This window comes from Opisthorchis viverrini (genome assembly GCF_000715545.1).
Source record: "Opisthorchis viverrini unplaced genomic scaffold opera_v5_24, whole genome shotgun sequence".
Classification (NCBI taxonomy): Eukaryota; Metazoa; Platyhelminthes; class Trematoda; order Opisthorchiida; family Opisthorchiidae; genus Opisthorchis; species Opisthorchis viverrini.
This window is the reverse complement of record NW_008751680.1, coordinates 2,461,123-2,480,068: the sequence shown is the minus strand read 5'-3', so window position 1 is coordinate 2,480,068 and position 18,946 is coordinate 2,461,123. Positions and strand designations below refer to the sequence as shown.

General features: G+C 45.6%; 1 protein-coding gene across 1 annotated transcript in view; it reads right to left on the bottom strand.

Annotated features, from left to right (window-relative positions):
- Positions 1-1,826: 1,826 nt before the first annotated feature.
- The window catches only part of T265_02113 (hypothetical protein), a gene marked incomplete at both ends in the record, with an annotated part of 60,219 nt that continues 43,099 nt past the window's right edge, over positions 1,827-18,946 (bottom strand). The window contains 8 exon segments of the mRNA XM_009166272.1: positions 1,827-2,032; positions 4,983-5,045; positions 7,677-7,806; positions 9,654-10,101; positions 12,681-12,827; positions 13,175-13,301; positions 15,075-15,124; positions 15,137-15,391. Of these exon segments, the coding sequence (XP_009164536.1) occupies positions 1,885-2,032; positions 4,983-5,045; positions 7,677-7,806; positions 9,654-10,101; positions 12,681-12,827; positions 13,175-13,301; positions 15,075-15,124; positions 15,137-15,391 (1,368 nt within the window).

The window sequence follows — 18,946 nt, the reverse complement described above, 5'->3', positions numbered from 1 at the left end:
AAGTGACGCACACTAGCTAAACAAGGAGGGTTTACCTGAATCTATCAGACTGATCTAAGCTAGGTTTCAATAGTTTAAAAGAAGCTGTCCATTAGACCTATTTCCGCGTACAGTACCCGATCTTACATCGGTAGACTGTCGTTGTTAGCTTCACTGAGCGTCGTTGGCTGTCTAACCTATAACAATCCCTGAGCTAGTCGTTATGTCTCTTCATCTGGCTGAACAATAAGGTAGTTGTATTATTTCTATACAGACCAGCTGGAATGACGCAAGTGAATCGTAATATAAATGAACCTTTCTGTTGCCTACCGCATCTCTGTTTGAACATCCTGTCGAGTTCCAAACACCACCTGTCAATTATCAGTTTCTCTTTGAAAATGTGACTACTCCAAAGTCAAGATCTAGTTAGACGCATACATTAATGTACAACTTGCATGGATCAACTTTTGACCTGGCGTTCTGTCGTATGGACACTTCTCTAACGATAGAAATCTCTACTGATAGAATTAGTTCTTCTATGGAGGTACCATCTTAGCGTAGTCAGTTGATAATTTGTGGCAGGTAACCATCTCCGACGTCGTATAAGCTGGCATTGAATTACGAATTTGGTTTTCGGTCTCAGCATGGGAAGCCAAACTTCAGGTTCTGTTAGGCGGAATTCCACGTGGATCCCTCTTTACCACTCGCAGTTAGGTGCTGCTACGCCCGAGATTGGCCAAAAAATTCGGGACGCTGGACGGTCCAGCATCGAGCTGAGATCTGATTGGTCGAAATTCTGAACCCAACAGCCAATCATTACCCAGTATTGGCCGAATGCCGATTGACAACGGCGCATCCAGAGCGCGTCAGAATTTCCACAAAAATGTCTCCGCTTACGCTATATATATATATATATATANACCGAGAACTAAGCTGAGAGAAATACCGTTACTTCAGGTTCACAATAAATAAATCTCATCTACTAGATCTGAAGAATGCAGATGAAATATCTGCGTTTCGGTATTAATGTGATTCACCCAGTCTTTTACGGCAAAATGTAGAGTGCTTTCGAATGCCACGAATTGCGGTCTTTTTCCGCTGCTTCGCCTGAAAAGACAGGTGCGCACCTCAGCGACCCATTGAGCTGTCCCCGAGAAACTCACAGTCTCTCATACCGGGTTGGTCAATGGTTAGAGGTCTGACGAACACAGTCTCTTGGCCCTCCAAGTTGGGGGTTGGAACATGTGGCAGCTTGTTCCGTTGAAAAGGTACTGCATTTGCATTTCCCGCCAAACACCGCTGCCTTGCGGTTTGGTTTTTGAGCCAAAGGCTTTGGTTGAGGACCCTAATCGTCCTCCTGTCTAGGTGTGGGCGCCCTGGCAGTATCCCAGCTCAATTACAACGATGATACCTACGTGTACGACAGTGAAGCACTAGTGTTGAACATTAATGTCATGCTCTCGATGATGATGATGATGATCATGACCGGTTTCACCCTTCTTGAGGCTCATCAGGTAGGCGCAGTCCCTGAATTTCCCCCAACCTTATGTTCCACTTGAACCCAAATTGGATAAATCTCAGCAAGTACACTCATTTGCATATCAACCGGGGTTTTCACGGAAGACAACTGAATCTCTTTTATACTATTGCTCCACTGAATGTGCTGCACAGAGGCCGCCTCATGTTTCAGTCGGTACGATATTCGAGAAATCGCAATATATTTGCAAGTGTCTTTAGTAAAAAAACCAGTTGATATGCAAATGAATAGTCTTTGTCTGAGGCATCAACCCATCAAAAAATGGCTATTTACCCTGTGCGAAATAAACGAACCGGTCACGTGGGGGTGGGACAACATGAGTTTATTTGGAAATGCAATCGAGAGGTAGATCGGGCGGTAGTTTGGGTCTATTGGACAGGGAAATGACACAGGGGACAACTGTGTAGTCGTGTAATCTCTTGTTCGTAGGCACTGTGTTTACAGGTGGGACACATCCAGAATTGATAATCTGTTACCGGTTGGCCTGTAACCACACAGATTGGGATTTTTGTTTCACTAAAAACAGGTGAGTTGGGAATGGGTTTGATTAGATCAACTGAAAGACCTCTTGGAGAAATCAGCTGATGAGACAACGGCAATAGCTTAGTTCGTGCTATGAGCAGATTTGGAAATGTTAATGGAGACTGTCTTGCAGTTGAAACTAACCTATGCCGAAAAGCACTACATCTACTTCAGCATCTCTGGGATTCATCAGCAGTGCGCATCTTATGAAACTCCAAAGAGTCTCGAACTCGTGACCCCCGGTTGGTAGCTAATCATTCGCCCAATTAGTTAACCGTTCAATCACCAGTAACACCCTTCTGGCGCCTAGCTACCATGCTTTCCGAAGGAAGCACGAGGGCAGGGATACTGCCAGGTTGCCCAAGCCTAGATAGGGGAAGTTGAGAGGCAGAGGTCGGGTTCGAACCACGGATCTTGCGGCCAGTAATTTCGCAACCACTTGAGCCATCTCGCCCCCGACCACCAGTGGCTTCACTTGGAGGGCGAAATCTCCGGTACTATCTCCAGATTTGTTGCTAGTGAATACCTATAGGCAGTGCAGAGAATGATGCTTCCATCTGAGAAGTCTTTGCTCGAGGAGCTAGTCGACAGCTGTCACCTCGTAATTGAAGGATGAACGGCACCATATCCTGCCTAGGCGCGAGTTATTCACATTGATGATGAGTCGCCCGTGGTCGAGCGGTTGATCATTCAAACTACTAACCTGGAGTTCCGTGAGATACGTACTACTGGTGATTCCCAACAAAGATGAAACAGTTGTACAGTGCCACTCAGCTTTTTATCATAGGTTGGTCTCACTTAGAGGGCTAAATCTTTGGTCACTGACTTTGTCAAACCACAATCAATGAGCATTGCAATTATTGAGGGACGACTAAGCGAACCCAGTCAGGAATAGTGAGAGTTTAGTCAAGCATTGAAGTCTTTATTACCAAATAGATGACCTGTTTTGGTAGCGATGAGGAAATCTCCCAGTGGGGACAGATGTAATGGTCATCGATCATCCATTCCCTTATAGCAACCCTGACAGGTGGTGCGCGTGGGCGTACCGACCGTTCATTTATTGATTATTCTAATCCAGTGACTACTACTCACATGACAGCTGCCTTAGTGCTTATTGGTAATATCGATTCCAATGCAACTTCATTTGAAAACCTATTATTTTGTTCCACATAATCTGACTTACAAATATTTTATCGGTTAACTGACACATCACCATGGGGGGAGGCGAGATTGCTCAAGTGGTTAGAGAGCGGATTTACTGACCGGAAGGTTCGTGTTTCGAACCTGACCTCTGCCTCTCGACTCCCCCTGTCTAGACTTGGGCAACCTGGCAGTATCCCAGCCCTCATGCTTCCTTCGGGTGGCATGACAGTTAGGCACCGGGTGTTACAGCTGAGTGATTACTTTACTATGGAGTCGATCGAGCTAGCGGATTTCAACCCATTTGGATTGCGTATGCAATCAGTGGCACTGACATTGATTAGCAGTCATACCTTGCGGCGTCTCCAACCAGACACAGTGGGGGTCAGGCGGACTCCATCCTGCAGCCACGTGCGCGTCACCTGTAGCGTCAAAACGGCATAGCGTTGGGTTTCAAGGGTCGCGTGTATCAGGCTACAATGAGGGCTATGTTGTTGTATGATTGCGGAACATGACCTCTGGGGACAGATGATGTGAGTCGTCTTCCGGTCTTTTACCACCGGTGCCTCAGAAGCGTGGCTGGTGTCGGACGGCGTCAGCGAATTCGTAACGAGGTGATTAGAAAACGAGTATTTGGTTGTATGGCAGGTGCTTCAATCGGAGAACACATCCAGCACCACCGACAACGATGGCTGGGCCATGTGCTACGCATGCCGAAACACTGTCTACTGCGACGAGTCGTGCCTCTTTCAGAATGGTGCAAACCGCGAAGTGGACAACGTGACTTGGAAGGGAATAAAGGAGATTACGAAGAGTTTGGGTGTTGTTGATGAAGTGTGCCTTTTAGGCTGGGGTCCCCCTGACGCCACCTGCGCTTGACTAGAGACTGCAAGAAATGGCGGTCGATCGATGTCAATGGGTTTCATGCTGTCTTTCCAGATTGTCTGATTGAGCGGTTGGAGATGTAAGCATATGAGAATGCTTGCGATAGGTCATCACCAGTTCCCCTCTCTTAAACACTCTTTTCATTCCAAGACTTGAAATATAATCAGATAGACCTAATGGTTGTACAGCAGTAAAGCTGTCTCTGCTGATGTTGATGATGACTAGAAGGCGAGTCGCACCGACAGCGCCCAGACTTTGAAATCTCGCTCATGCACATCTGCCAGGACAGTTTGACCACCTCTCTGCTAGTGTCAGTGTGAAGTGGGCACGGAAAGCGGTGCTCTCTTCGGGAAACGGTGATTCGGCATGCTGGCCTATGTAACTGTGATTCTAATAAAGTGCCCTCAAGCGAACATTGAGTTTCCCACGTGGCGGAAGATTTATCCCAACTATATGGTAGTCAATAGCGTTACCTGATGTCTCGATACCTTTAGGGTTTGTACAACTTCTGGCTCTCTCGATAAGTCGATATTTTCGTCAGTTACCGTTGTATGTGAATATTTCGGTTCGGTTCGCAGCGACCTTTGGTTCAAGTATTTCGTTAAAATGCTAATTTTGACTGATGATATTGAATAGCTTAATATTTATGCACTGACTTTTACGGTATGAATTTTCCTACATCAAGTGCTGATGTCCTTAAAGCCGAAATGGCCTTATTTTAGTGTGCACGAGAGCCGGGATACAGCTGAAATCAGGGTTGGTTTCTAGCCGCTGGATCGCCTCGTCAGAAGCTCACTCCCTAGCCACTGGGAAACTTGGAGTCCTACGTCCTGACGTGATCTCTGCGCTCCCAAGGCACCTGAACATGCACCACGATAGTGTTCTGGAGAAAAACAGCAAAACACTTTCAGAAACGCACCTTTCCAGCATGGAGTCCATTTCGTAGGAATCGGGATTTCTATGCTGATCACTTGGTTGATACCTGTGAAAGAGAGACAGAATGAGAGTAAATCACGGGAGAGAACGGCCAGTCGTAAACCTGATCACATACGAGACTAGTTTACTTTGCCGGGACAAATGCTTGAACCATCTCCACGACTATTCCTCGAAGGGCTCTTTTCACACAACCACAGGAAGGGTGAAAGCGCGACAGGGGAGTTCAAACAATGAGTTGGCAACGAAGTATGATAGCCATCGCCAACAAACTCAGTTGCGCTGGTCGTTGCCTGGATGCGGACCCGGACACGCCAATCATACGTACCAAGGCTACCCAGAGGAATTTTTTCTTTTGTGCTAAATGATGAATAGAAGATGTAGGTGCACCAGTGATTCGAAATAGTTGGGCAAACATATAATGACTTATCTTTGTAATGCACTACTCATAAGGTTGCTGAAAATCCGTCGACAGCCCACGACCGGTTTCTCCCTTTTTGGGGCTCATCGGGTGGGCGTAGAACCCGTGCAATTTGGCTTCAAGTAGAACGTAAGGTTGACGGTAACTCGGGAACTGCGCCTACCTGATGAGCCCCAAAAAGGGCGAAACCATTCGTAGGTTGTCGATGGATTTTCAGCAACCTTATGAGTAGTACATTGCAAAGACTTGCATGTATCGCGATATCTCGAATATCGTAGCGACTGAAACATGAGGCGGCCTGGTGAAGCCTATTCAGTTGCGTGAGAACATCACAAACGAGATATTCAGCTGGGCTCCAGGTGATTCTCGAAAGAACCAAATTAGTTTGCAAATGAGTGTATATTCGCTGATAATACTAACTTACTCATCCGCGCTTCTTGACTGATTTGGGCGCTCGTGTTCTAACAGTTAGGTTCATAGGTTGCGCATCTGCATGAGGTTACTCATGTTTGTGGCAAATCGTTTATCCTCATTAATCAAGGCAATCCCACCTGCTTCACACCTTGGCCTTCAGCCAAGCACACCTGTCAAGTAGAAGGCTTTGTCGCTACATAAATCCAAGTAAAATCTGCGTGTGATAGGCTTTTATCTTCCTTGATCGTACAAACCATTCTTGGAATACTCGTGTGAGGAGTGAAAATGGAGTCCGGTGTCTTGCGCTTCACATGGCTCACTCAACACAACTAATCATACAGACCGGTTTCGGACATTTTCTCCGTCTGAGGAAATTGAGTGTATCTGATCCAGTTCACAGATACGGGCTACACGCAGACCTCCGAGTACAGTACAGGCCTGTATGGTTGCTCTTTGTTAGAATCGTTTCCTGTTTATTGCCAATTTAATTCTTTGGTTAGCCAACATGTAAGCACGATCAAATTGGTCATTTTTTGTGAAACCTAAACGAGAGGAACACCGGGGATTCAGTCAATTGTGGCATCCCCTCTCGTTGACCCTCTCACCCTGGGAGGAAAGCCACAGTCTGGGCGTCCGCAGTTACGTCTACAGACGAGGGACGGACTGAAGCTAGGTGGGTTTGTGGCTCTCACTCTGCTGAACTTCCATCAACCTACTTTTCATAGAGGAAACTACTCGCAAGGTTGCTGAAAACTCTTCGACAGCCCACCACCGGTTTAACCCCTCTTGGGGCTCCGAGTTTCCGTCAACCTTATGATCTACTTGAACCAAAATTGGACTGTTTTTGACACACACTCATTTGCAAATCAATTTGGTTTTCACAAGAGACTCAAATGAATCTCCCGTCTATGATGTTCTACAACTGAGTGTGCTGCACACAGGCCGCCTCATGATTCAGTTGGCACGATATTCGAGATATCGCAGTATATTTTCATGAAGGAAGCTACTCACAAGGTTGGTGAAAACTCTTCGACAGCCCACGACCGGTTTCGCCCTTCTTGGGTCTCCATCAACCTTCTGTATGTATGGGGAACTTTCGGAATCCAGAAGGTGATGCAACGATTCGTTATCACCCTGATGTACATCTGTTCGATTGAGCGTGCTGTCTAGCAAAAAGGCTGCTACATTTTTCAAGTCCACGTACTTCTGGATGATGCTTTTGTTTGCCGCGAAATCATGGAACGAAATTAGTGTAGAACGACAGTATTCGCATCTAGAGCATTCAGGTTTGGTTGAGTTTGACTTTTGCTAAACCTATTACCGGAGCAGCCAATTATGTTACTACGTAAAGTTGAAGGGCATCGTCATAGTTCTCTTGGTCAACGATCAACTGAGACTTGAACTTCCTAATGTAAACGCCTAGTGCATGTTCGAAAGAATGTAGAACCTCCGCGACCAAAAACACTACTTGTAATGTTGTTGAAAACTTGTCGACAGCCTAGGTCCGCTCTCATGCTTTATGGGGCTTATCAAATAAGCGTAGTTCCTTTAGTTTCTGTCAACTCCGTTTTCTCTTCACACACGAAACTGCACGCATCTGGCGAAGAGTACCTTAAACGAGAGATGCAGCTCGGATTCAGTTCAGTCTTTCGTCAGAACCAGGTTAATTTATAACTGAGTAGAGTTCGCTAATTTCATTGTTCGGATCTGCTGGTCTCACAGAAGCGAAACCGATGTCACTATGTGGCCATGAGTTGTGCTCAAATAGAAAGAATGGTGACAAAGTTACTATTTTTGCTCAAGTGAAACATTCACCAAACACAGTGAGAATCAACTAACACTTACATTGTGAAGATATCCAGCGCCAATCGTTCATAAGCCTTCCGGTCGGCAGAAGAGAGATTAGGGAGAGTTTCCAGTTTGGTGAATGCTTTCGAACAGACTCCAAATGCCTTGGCATAAATCGCGCACATAGCTGTCAAGGGAAGGAAAGTTACCGAAAGTCACTGTTGTGACTTGGTGGATGGTAGTGCAAATCTGTATCGGTCCCTCGGCCTCCTGCTCGGCGTACTATGGTATGTTAAAGGGCACGGTAACTCTACACAGCCCTTTATGGAAACAAAGGACAATTATTACAACTGTATTTATAGGGTAATCACAGAATGTCCACAAGGTCGTGCTAGAATCTCCGTGAGGGGGCGAGAAGCGTGGAGTCAAAGATGCTCGGCTCGGACTGGCTGGTATTCTGGCCAATCAGAGCATGCCTTCGTCTGGTCCGTGTCCTGCACGTGATATCCGTCCAGATGATGTGATGTTCGGTTATTAGGGACGGCTGGCCTCCGTACAGACACGCAGATGGTCGTGAGCAAATTTCAAACGTAGTCACCTGAATCTTCTGTCAACACAAAGCAACCTATCCACAAATTATACAGATCGTAAACATTTTAACAAACCTTATGAGATGTGCAACTGAATAGCTGTTGGAATCAACGAAACTGATGTAAATTTGGCCTTTGGAGAACAAAGACTGTGAAATGCCCAGTCATCTAAATTCTTCAGAAGTTGTTTCGATGAGTCACTCAGAGACTAGACACCACAGGCAACTGTGACCACCGTCCATAACTGATTAATTGGCCAAATCAATGACCGAATGGAATCATGGATTAGCTAGCCTGCAACCGTAGACTCCTACCTATAGAGAAGCCAGCTGTACTCCAACACTTGCCTTTTCACCTTCAATGCTGAAGCATTCATACCATAATATGGTGTGAAACAGCTTCAATGGCGTTGGATCGCCAGCACTGTCCACACGCAACCGTGTTAGGGCTATCACCACGAGCTCGTGGCCGCCTACTTCGTGTATTCTAGGTAACGCCACTCCCAAACCAGGAATTTAGCCGCAGGCGAGGAAATACCACGTGAGTTATGCTCACTCTGTTCTCACTCTTCCCATCACATCACAGAAAATCAACTTCTGTATCCGGGTGTTTTCGTGGTTGATAGATAATTTGGCGTGAGACTTCATAATCTTAGAATCAAGGTGACTATATCACTCTCCATTGAAGAGAAACCACCCTAGGGATAGCTCATGTAAGTTAACTGTGAGAATAACGCCCGTAGGGGAGCGGGAGCAAGATGGCTCTAGTGGTTAGAGCACGAATTTACTGACTATGGTCAGAACCCAAACTTCGCATCTCGACTTTCCCTTCCTAGGCTTGGGCAACCTGGCAGTAGTTCGTGCTTACTTCGGTTGGAATGACAGCTGGGCACCAAAGTTATGCTACAGCTGAACGATTTATTTTTAATTGCAGTTTTGGGGTTATTGCGGGATAGGTATTTTGTTCATAGTCACTCTCGTTTGGACGGTCGTCTCCCTGTTCTGGCGTAATTGGTCCGGTGAGTCCACACTAAAGGGAGGAAGCACTGGATTCGAGTTTCGCTCTTATTAGAACTCATCAGCACTGCATATCCAATGGCCGTGCCGGGATTTGAACCCCGGACATCTGACATGCGAGGCGAGCGTGTAACCACTACTCCACCAACGCACGTTGGACGCATCTGAATTTCAAGGTCTGAACGGGCGAACGTATTCACACTTGGGCGATGTGATTGGTGTGTCCGACCCATCGAATGACGACCCAGTAACTGTGCTGGTTGTGACGATCGATTTATTTTTAACATCAGTATGACATACTCACGAGCGTGACAGCTAGCTCAGTAGCATCAAACTTCATTTTCAGGGAACTATTAGTTTTCTGTTTTCCGGGTGTTTTCAGGTGAACAAAGTTCCCTAGAAAACGCTTTTAGTGAATTGTGACTTACCAATGAGGCTATATATGGTTCGAGGCTCGAGAATATCCTCATAGTCCCGCAACAGTTGCGCAGTCCTCAGAGCTTCGTCAATCGAACCCGCGTAGAGTTGTCTCTGAGCCAATGACAGAAAATGATAGGCTTCCGCACCACGCCAAGGCTGATCAATCAGTCGACTGATATCTGCTCTTCTGTTATTCACAAAGGGTGTTCCCGCTTCGGACACTTGTGCTCTCCCACCGATTCCCGTCGAGAACTTATCCGGAGTCCTCTCCAGACTGGATGAGGAATTATCTGTCGGTCTGTCACCGGCATCGGGTTTTCGACTTCGGCCGAGAGCTTCGTTCCAGATGGATTTGTTGGTTTCCGTATTGGTGGTTAATTGATCTACTTGGTGTTCCGTACGTTCCCGTTCTTCCAACAGCAATCCGGCTAATGTCGAACTTGCCTGCATAACACTCTTATTTTGCGGTCGGTAAAATGAAAAGGGATTCCAGTATGATGCATATTGCATAACAGATTTATAGTCATTGGATTTTTTCAGTAAATGGTTTTCTGCTTAAAAATACCTGAAATTATCAGGAATATTTTTTGGTTTTCACAAAGGAAACTACTCAGAAGGTTGCTGAAAACTCTTCGACAGCCCACCACCGGTTTCGCTCTTCTCGGGGCTCATCAGGTAGGTGCAGTCCCCGAATTTCCACCATCAACCTCATGTTCTACTTGAACCCGAATTGGACTGTCTTCAAGAAATACACTCATTTGGAAATCAGACCTTGTTCCGTCCAACTTGGGTTCAAGTAGAACATAAGGTTGACGACAACTTGGGGACTGCGCCTACCTGATGAGACTCAAGAAGAGCGAAACCGGTCGTGGGCTGTCGAAGAGTTTTTGGCAAACTTCTGGGTAGTTTCCTTTGTGAACATATACTGCGGTGCCAACTGAAACATGAGGCGGCCTGTGTGCAGCATATTCAGTTGTAGAATATCATAAGCGAGAGATTTAGTTGAGTCTCTTGTGAAAACCAAATCGATTTGCAAATGAGTGTATTTTGTGGTTTTGTTTTGGCATTTGGATAACCTGAAGTTTCGAAGTCGGTTTAGGCTAATTACTGTTCTGATTTGTGTGAACCGGACTATACCGAAGCTTAGCTCCTTATGGGTATACTAAACCTTTCAAGTAGAATTATTAGGGATGCACTTTCGGCAATCACCTTCTCCCGCGATAGATGAATTACTCACACCTCAGGGGCTGTACTGCTTAGGTCATGTTCTCCGCATGCCAGAAGACCGTCTGCCACACAAAGCTATTTTTCAGCCCTGTGCTGAGTGGAAGCGACCAAGAGGTGGACCTGACAATGAAGTACGAAGACACTAACCAGCATGCTTGATCGGGTCGGCAACTGCCGCCTCATCGGATGGGGACCCCGGGATTCAACTCACTAGTGGTCAATGACATTGGCAGAAACGGTCCAATCGCACAGTCAATGGCGCTCGTATATCAAAGCTATCGCCTTTATTACGTAGCTATTCAGTTCCCGAACTAACCTAGGCGTGGCTGTATGTCCCGCACTCTCCCCTTTTCCGCTGATTGAAACTGTAGCAGCTGGAACCAATGTACCTATGATACGCGGTTTACAGCTGATGAATTGATTCGTTTGCTATTGTCGTGGAATGACAGCCGTGCCAAATGAAACTGGTACATCCTAATGAAAATAGTACCATTTTAATATCAGCGCATACTAGTAAAACCACCCTTGATAAATCCCCAAACAGGTAACGCTTCCATCTTGAAGACAGTTTTGGAGGCGACGAATCTCACTTGTCATTGCAGTCCCCTCTCGAGAAAAGGTTGTTAAGAAACAAAACAGGATGAACTTACGGAAATACACTCATGTGCAACCTAATTTGGTTTTGTGAGCGACCTACCTGGAGCGCAGCTGATGACGTGATGTCTCCAGGCGACTGAACGTGCTGCACCATGTATCGCTGTATCTCGAATATCGTAGCAACTGAAACATGAGGCAGCCTGGTGCAGTACGCTCAGTCGCCTGGAAACATCACAAACGAGAGAATTAGCTGGGTTTCCGGTGGGTCTCTCGCAAAACCAAATTTGTTTTTCGCGAATTTCGTGCAATTTGGTTTCAAGTAGAACATAAGGTTGACGGAAACCCGGGGACTGCGCCTACCTGATGAGCCCCAAAAAGGGCGAAACCTGTCGTGGGCTGTCGGAGATTTCTCAGCAACCTCATGAGTAGTGCATTACGGATAAACTTACTGGTCTTCTAAAGGGAAAACCCCTAGCTCTTATTGATTATTTGATAATCACTTCAAAGGGACCACAACCCAGCACATAACTAATCATTTTGAACTTGAATTGAATTAACTTAGGCGATAATTTAGCCCTGGTTAAGCACAAAGAGCAGTCATGGAAGCATTTCACGGTCAAAGTAGTAATTATCCATCCTCCTTTTCATTTCTCCGTGAGAATACGTTTCCGTAACAAATAATCGCGTTTAATTGTCCTTTATCAACGAAAGATTTATGGGGAATCATGATTCACTCGTGCTCTGAACAAGGCCGACCGACAGCCGATCTAATGACAGCACAAGTGCGGGTGTGTATGAAGCACAGGTTACCAGAACTGCCGACTATCGAGAGCAACCGCCTTCACCACAGCTGTTGACAATAACTCAGAGACCAATCGGTGTTTGTTATTGCGGTGTGGAAAGTGCGCTCTATTTGGTTGGCTTCTCGCGAGCAAGAACACACGCTGAGAAGAAGTTCTGCAATATTAGTAGATGGTTACTCAATTCCAGGCAACGCTTCAATAGCTGTGTTTGCACTTGAGCGACCTTGTAAGCCCTCAGAATTTATGATAACTCGGAAAAGTACCAGGATTTTAGTTTCCTGTCGCGCCGAACAATATCAATATTGGTGCGTACTGAGCTACGTGGAATCCAAACTCTTAGTGCCATGTTGCTCAAATGTCATCCAGTTTGAAGCGTTACACAAGTGACAACAGAAACAGGTCACCTACCTCAGCACAGTTTGTGATTTTTGCTTTCGCGGAAGCTTGAAGTTTGTTCTGTTCATAGTATTGTTCCATAAGCAGTCCAATGACGACATACATCTTTTTCAGCTGAAGTAGTGATGTAGTTCCTTTGCGAGCTGCGTCTCTAGCTTCCTGCAGATCGAATTAGACAAGTACATAACTGTTATGAGAGGGTGCATTCAGTGACCTGTGTTGCCTGTGATTTCGGAATGATGGTTTATGATACAAGCGGACGAGAGTGAACAGCGCGTGGCTTTTATTGATGCCACAGAACATGTACTTCTGTGAAGCCTTTTCGGGCACTGCTGCTGTCCAGGTGGGGCAACGCTGTGCACCTATCCTTAGCGTTAGCTTTAAATATCTGAAAATGAGTTTACGCTTACAACCCGTTTGAAATGAGGTGTTTTCGATGATTTCACTAGTATTTAGATCGACAGGGGGCGAGATGGCCCAAGTGGTTAGAGCGCGAATTTACTGACCGCAAGGTCCGTGGTTCGAAACCGACGTCTGCCTCTCGACTTCCCCTGTCTAGGCTTGGGCAACCTGGCAGTATCCCAGCCCTCGTGCATCCTTCCGGTGGTATGGCAGCTAGGCACCGAAAGGGTGCTGCAGATGAGAGATTTAAATATTTTTAAAAGGTCAACAATCAAACCCACAGCTTACCGTGATATTTTCAAAAACAACTTCAACAAAGTGAACCAAACGCATCTTCGCCACTCGAGGTGGCGTCGTCAGTGCGTTACGAAGGAACGTAGCGATGAGTTGGTGGGTGTGCGGTGTCGAGGTGTGACATCATCTCGATTAGTGATGAAACGTTCAGCGAACAAACCAGAGATCATCTATTCGGATCTTTTCCAGATAAGTTCCGCCATTGATGCAAAAGTGCATGTGCGAAAAGTTAAGCCCCGCCACATTTTGCCGGCTCCAATTTAATGTGCGCACACAACCTTGACCTATTTTTCATGAAAACAATTCCTTATCCGCATCTAGACTCATTTTGTGCAAACATTTTCTCCGTTCGGACGTAAAACCTTAAATGAACTTTTTGACGCTTTCAACTCTCGTTCCTGCCAAGGAGACGGCGATACTTTTTTTGCAAAGCCATGTTTATGCCAGCGTTTATGGCGACCAGATGATACCTTCAACTGTTTCCGACAGGTGGAGGTGTAATGCCCGACAGTGTCGGCTAAAAATCGGTCTTCGAAAGGGAACTTGGCTGAAGCGGTCTAGGATGGAGTTTAGGACAGTAATTCTACTCATTTATTGCTGGTCCGAAAACTTGGCAAAAATCGAATTCTGCTCAGAGGAATTATCTATTAGCCACACGACCGCAATTGACTGGAAGAAATTTCTTCGCGAAGTTTGCGCCTGGCGGCGGCTTTTGCACACTCCAACAGTTATCGACGGTCCAGGTCTACACGTCGACATCGATGAAAGGCTAATATCTCGCCGTAAAAAACGCAGGGCGAGTCCCTCCCCAACAGGAGGGATCCGCCGGGAAACTAAAGAGGTGTTCATACCGAAAACTTTGTGGATCAAACGACTGGATTTCACACACAAACCACCAAATCTCCTTGGCACGTCTACAAGGTGCAGAATAAACGCCACTTCGGCACACACCGATCTTTAGTGGACAGCTACTTGTGTGAGTTCGTTTGGAGGCAAAGGTACCGGAAAACGGACCGTTTCATGCGAATTATTGATGATATGTCCCAGTTTCACCCTATTCAATAAAAACAAAAGTACAAATTTCATATCCTCTTTTTTCTAATCTTTTTAGTTGACGGGGGCTATCTGGAAAAGATCCATCTACGCAACTTGAGCTACCAAGGTCTCCCCCATGTTTTGAATGAAATTGTTTCTGGTCGGAGATAACCAAGATTTCTTTTACTCTGCTGAAGGAACTTACGGACTCTGTTAAGTTAAAGATCGCCAGACGAAACCCCTTCCCCTGTGCGTGGAATTTGTTTGAGTGTCAGGCATATGCGTACACGTGGAGCTGCTCATTCCAGCATGATCGACGAACCGTTTTCATGTACCGAATTGAGGCACACTACTCATGTTCCGTCAAGTCTTCTCTGAACTAAAAGTCCGCTTGTGGTAGGAGCATCCCAGCAAATAGCCCTGCAATGCTTCGGTATTCGCGTACGTTTCTCTTGGAACGGTCAGTCGTTCCATTCCTTATACATCGCTCGGAGCAATGAACCCCGTACTGCTAGCGTGCCCCTTACTATATCAAAGTCAGCCACAGTGGCCTTCTTTCAGTCACTCCGGGGTCATTTGATGTTGTCATGGGGCACTTTCCCCATAAAATGGATGAAAACCGTGATAGAACATGTAATGCCACTCGGGAGGGGAGAATAGCAAACCGATGCTCACACTATGATCAATATGAACACTTTTGGTGCTCCAAAAGATACACCACAGCACTTTCAACTCACTTGATACATCAATTCCGCTGCTGGTAAGAACTTTCCCGCTCGTTTAAACAATTCCACGGCATGCACTCTGCGACCTTGGTCCAACAGGTGGGCAATATTCTGATTCAAGAGGCTGTCAATCTTTTGTTGCTGTTGCTGTTTGTGGTAGTTCCCCATTCCTGCTGTAATCGGAATGTGTTGATTGATCAGGTCCAAAGCTAACTGCCAGTTGTTCAATTCCAAGTGAACATCAATCGCCTCCTGTACTCGGTTACACTGTAGAAACGGAGAGGAAAATTGCGCTCAGACAGGATCCGATGGATAGATAGATATAAAAATACGTAAGTTTATCCAAAATTTGGAGCATAACATCGAACCAGATATGTCATCATTCATTTCGGTTTCCTAACGCATTCAAAGGGAACGGTTCCATTTAGTTTTGTTGCGAACACTACATTTTTCTTGTTGGGATACGCAGTCAATTTCCTTGAAATCTGAATAAGTTTACCATGTACTTACTTTACAGCGACTTTCCGCACTAAGAATATCTCAGATCGCTAATACTCATGAAGCATGATCCGTAACAAGGCCCGACCACAGCATCATTCAGTTTGTGTTCGGTTTTGACCTCGTGGTTCACCTGTGGGTGAAATGGTTCAGCATTGACCTAAACAGTTGTCCTCCGATGCGACGGCGCTATTCTTAGCAGGCAGGACAAGGTCAAGGACGCATCCCATTGTAGTCTGTGTCGCTGGATCAATCGAAGAGATCAGGTGTATGTTAGTACGGACGTTCACAGGTTACACACAGGAATTCATTCAAAGGCTAATTTATGAACACTTCCATAAAGCAGACTGAAAGTTGCACGAATATTTTCCTGAGGTTGACGATGCCGACGACCGTCTCCTGAACGGATGGTCTTGATTAACACTAAACTGGCTAGACAGGGGATCCAGGATTTATTTCAAGGCTAACCAGCGAAGGGTTCTTCGGTGGCCAGCCGTCTCTAATGAACGAACATCACATCGTTGGGACGGATGTGTCACGTGCGGGACATGGACCAAACGAAGGCATGCCCTGATTGGTCAGAATACCAGCCAATCCGAGTCGAGCATCTTTGACTCGATGCTTCTCGCCCCCTCACGGAGATTCTGGCACGACCTTGTGGAACACTCTGTGACTACCATATGAATGCAGTTGTAATAATTTTCCTTTGTCTCCATAAAGGACTGTCCAGAGCTACCGTGCCTTTTGATACACTATAGTGGGCGGAGCAGGAAGCCAACAGACCGATACGGGGTTGCACTACCGTACATCAAGTCACAACAAGGGTAGTGGTTGATACGATAAAGGATAGGCCGCAGTTCTGCTGCACCATTACTCAGGTCGACGATATCATTGGATAATCAAGGTCCGCGATCCAATTGGTAGAACTCCGGGGTAGTTTTACAAAATCCTACGATGATTGAACAAGATTTTTTTGAAAATTCAATGGGTGGATGTGATATTAGGATGTCATTATCTCCGTATCCACTTATCTTTTGACTTCTTCCGCGGCAGTTTATTACTTACAATAGACTGTTTTCCTGAGGCTTATTATACAACTGATGATGAAATGTCTTCACACAAAAGAACTGTACAGCAGCGTTTGAGGCAAATATCCAGAACTCAAGTCGTACGTTTGAGTGGAATCAACTGTTTTTTTTAAGCATGAAAGAGTTGAAAATGGCATTGTAGCTTAAGTGGTCAATGAATTGTGCCGAAATCGGATAAAATCCTATCAAATATCTGGTTGCGTGCCTGATGGGAGTCTTCAACAGTTCACACCTCACAAACCTCTAAGAAGATTTGAACCCCCGACCTTCTAGTTAAGGGCTCAACATTGCACCTGGTCAGCTTCATGATCAGCCTTCACTGAGCGGGTGGGGTAGGGCTACCGTGCTTTTTGATATGTCATCGTGGGCGGAGCAGGAAGCCAAGGGACCGATAGGGTTGCACTACCGTACATCAAGTCACAACAAGGGTAGTGGTTGATACGATAAAGGATAGGCCGCAGTTCTGCTGCACCATTACTCAGGTCGACGATATCATTGGATAATCAAGGTCCGCGATCCAATTGGTAGAACTCCGGGGTAGTTTTACAAAATCCTACGATGATTGAACAAGATTTTTTTGAAAATTCAATGGGTGGATGTGATATTAGGATGTCATTATCTCCGTATCCACTTATCTTTTGACTTCTTCCGCGGCAGTTTATTACTTACAATAGACTGTTTTCCTGAGGCTTATTATACAACTGATGATGAAATGTCTTCACACAAAAGAACTGTACAGCAGCGTTTGAGGCAAATATCCAGAACTCAAGTCGTACGTTTGAGTGGAATCAACTGTTTTTTTTAAGCATGAAAGAGTTGAAAATGGCATTGTAGCTTAAGTGGTCAATGAATTGTGCCGAAATCGGATAAAATCCTATCAAATATCTGGTTGCGTGCCTGATGGGAGTCTTCAACAGTTCACACCTCACAAACCTCTAAGAAGATTTGAACCCCCGACCTTCTAGTTAAGGGCTCAACATTGCACCTGGTCAGCTTCATGATCAGCCTTCACTGAGTCAGTACTGTCATTCAGCCACCATGCGCACTCCATTGGCTCAAATGCTGACTGCTTCCTTGAGTGGCAAATTTCCAAACGAAGGAACAAAACAACTTGCGAGATCCTTCCTATTCTGGCTAGTTTGTGCGGAATGAGAAGACCGTAAAGTTTCAATAAAATATCCCGCGATTGCAGTTGCCCGACAATATAAAGTCGAGAAGAACAGTTGAAGTTGTGCTCACCACAGATGTTAGAGCTGTTGTGGAGAACTTTGTCAATTTTAGCGCCAAACCTGGCTTGGTCTAGCCCGCTGTGTATGGCTTCTAGCTGCTTTCGGTAGTCAGTTATGGTGTTGATGGCATTGAGGTCGACAACGGAGATGTACTACAACTTTTTTCAGCATAGATAGACATTTCTGATGTCAAATTGTTAGATGAGGGGCATCATAGGATTGGGGGAAATGGTTTAATGGTTAGAGCGCGAATTTATTGGCCGGAGGGTCCATGGTTCGAACCCGACCTTCGTTTCTCGACTTCCCCTGTCTAGGCTTGTGCAACCTGGCCATATTCCAGCCCTAGTGTTTCCTTCTGGTAGCATGGCCGTTAGGCTACAGCTTAACGATCGTAGAATTGACTACTTTACACAGTTTCGAAATTTCCTTTGGATGGAGAAGACTGCTGTCATTTCGAATAGCACCCTTTAACTCTACGTCTAGCTCACATAGTATCAGAGGTTTCTGGAGGTTTTTGGGTTGAACTCGCGAAAGTTACTGATGGCAATCAATATCGTGACACCAGCTATACGTGTTACGCGTTATAACATCTGACTGTTTGTGAACCGTTCGGTTGTCATTTAACTCCCTCAGCACATGGGCACCAGTCAACCAGGTAAGCAAACAATTGACTTACCTCGACCCTGAATGGCTGGCCGACTCAGTGTTATCTATCCACTTCGTCTCTGAATCAAGTGTCTGTTTCATAGTGCCCGGCGAATAACATGAACAGACTGCTTTTCGAGAAATATACTCATCTGCAAATCAATTTGGTTTTCACGGGAGACTCAATTGAATCTCTCGTTTATGATGTTCCTTTATGAAAATATACTTCGATATCTCGAATATCGTGCCAACTGAATCATGAGGCAGCCTGTGTGCAGCACATTCAGTTGGAGAACATCATAAACGAGAGATTCAGTTGAGTCTCTTGTGAAAACCAAATTGATTTGCAGATGAGTGTATTT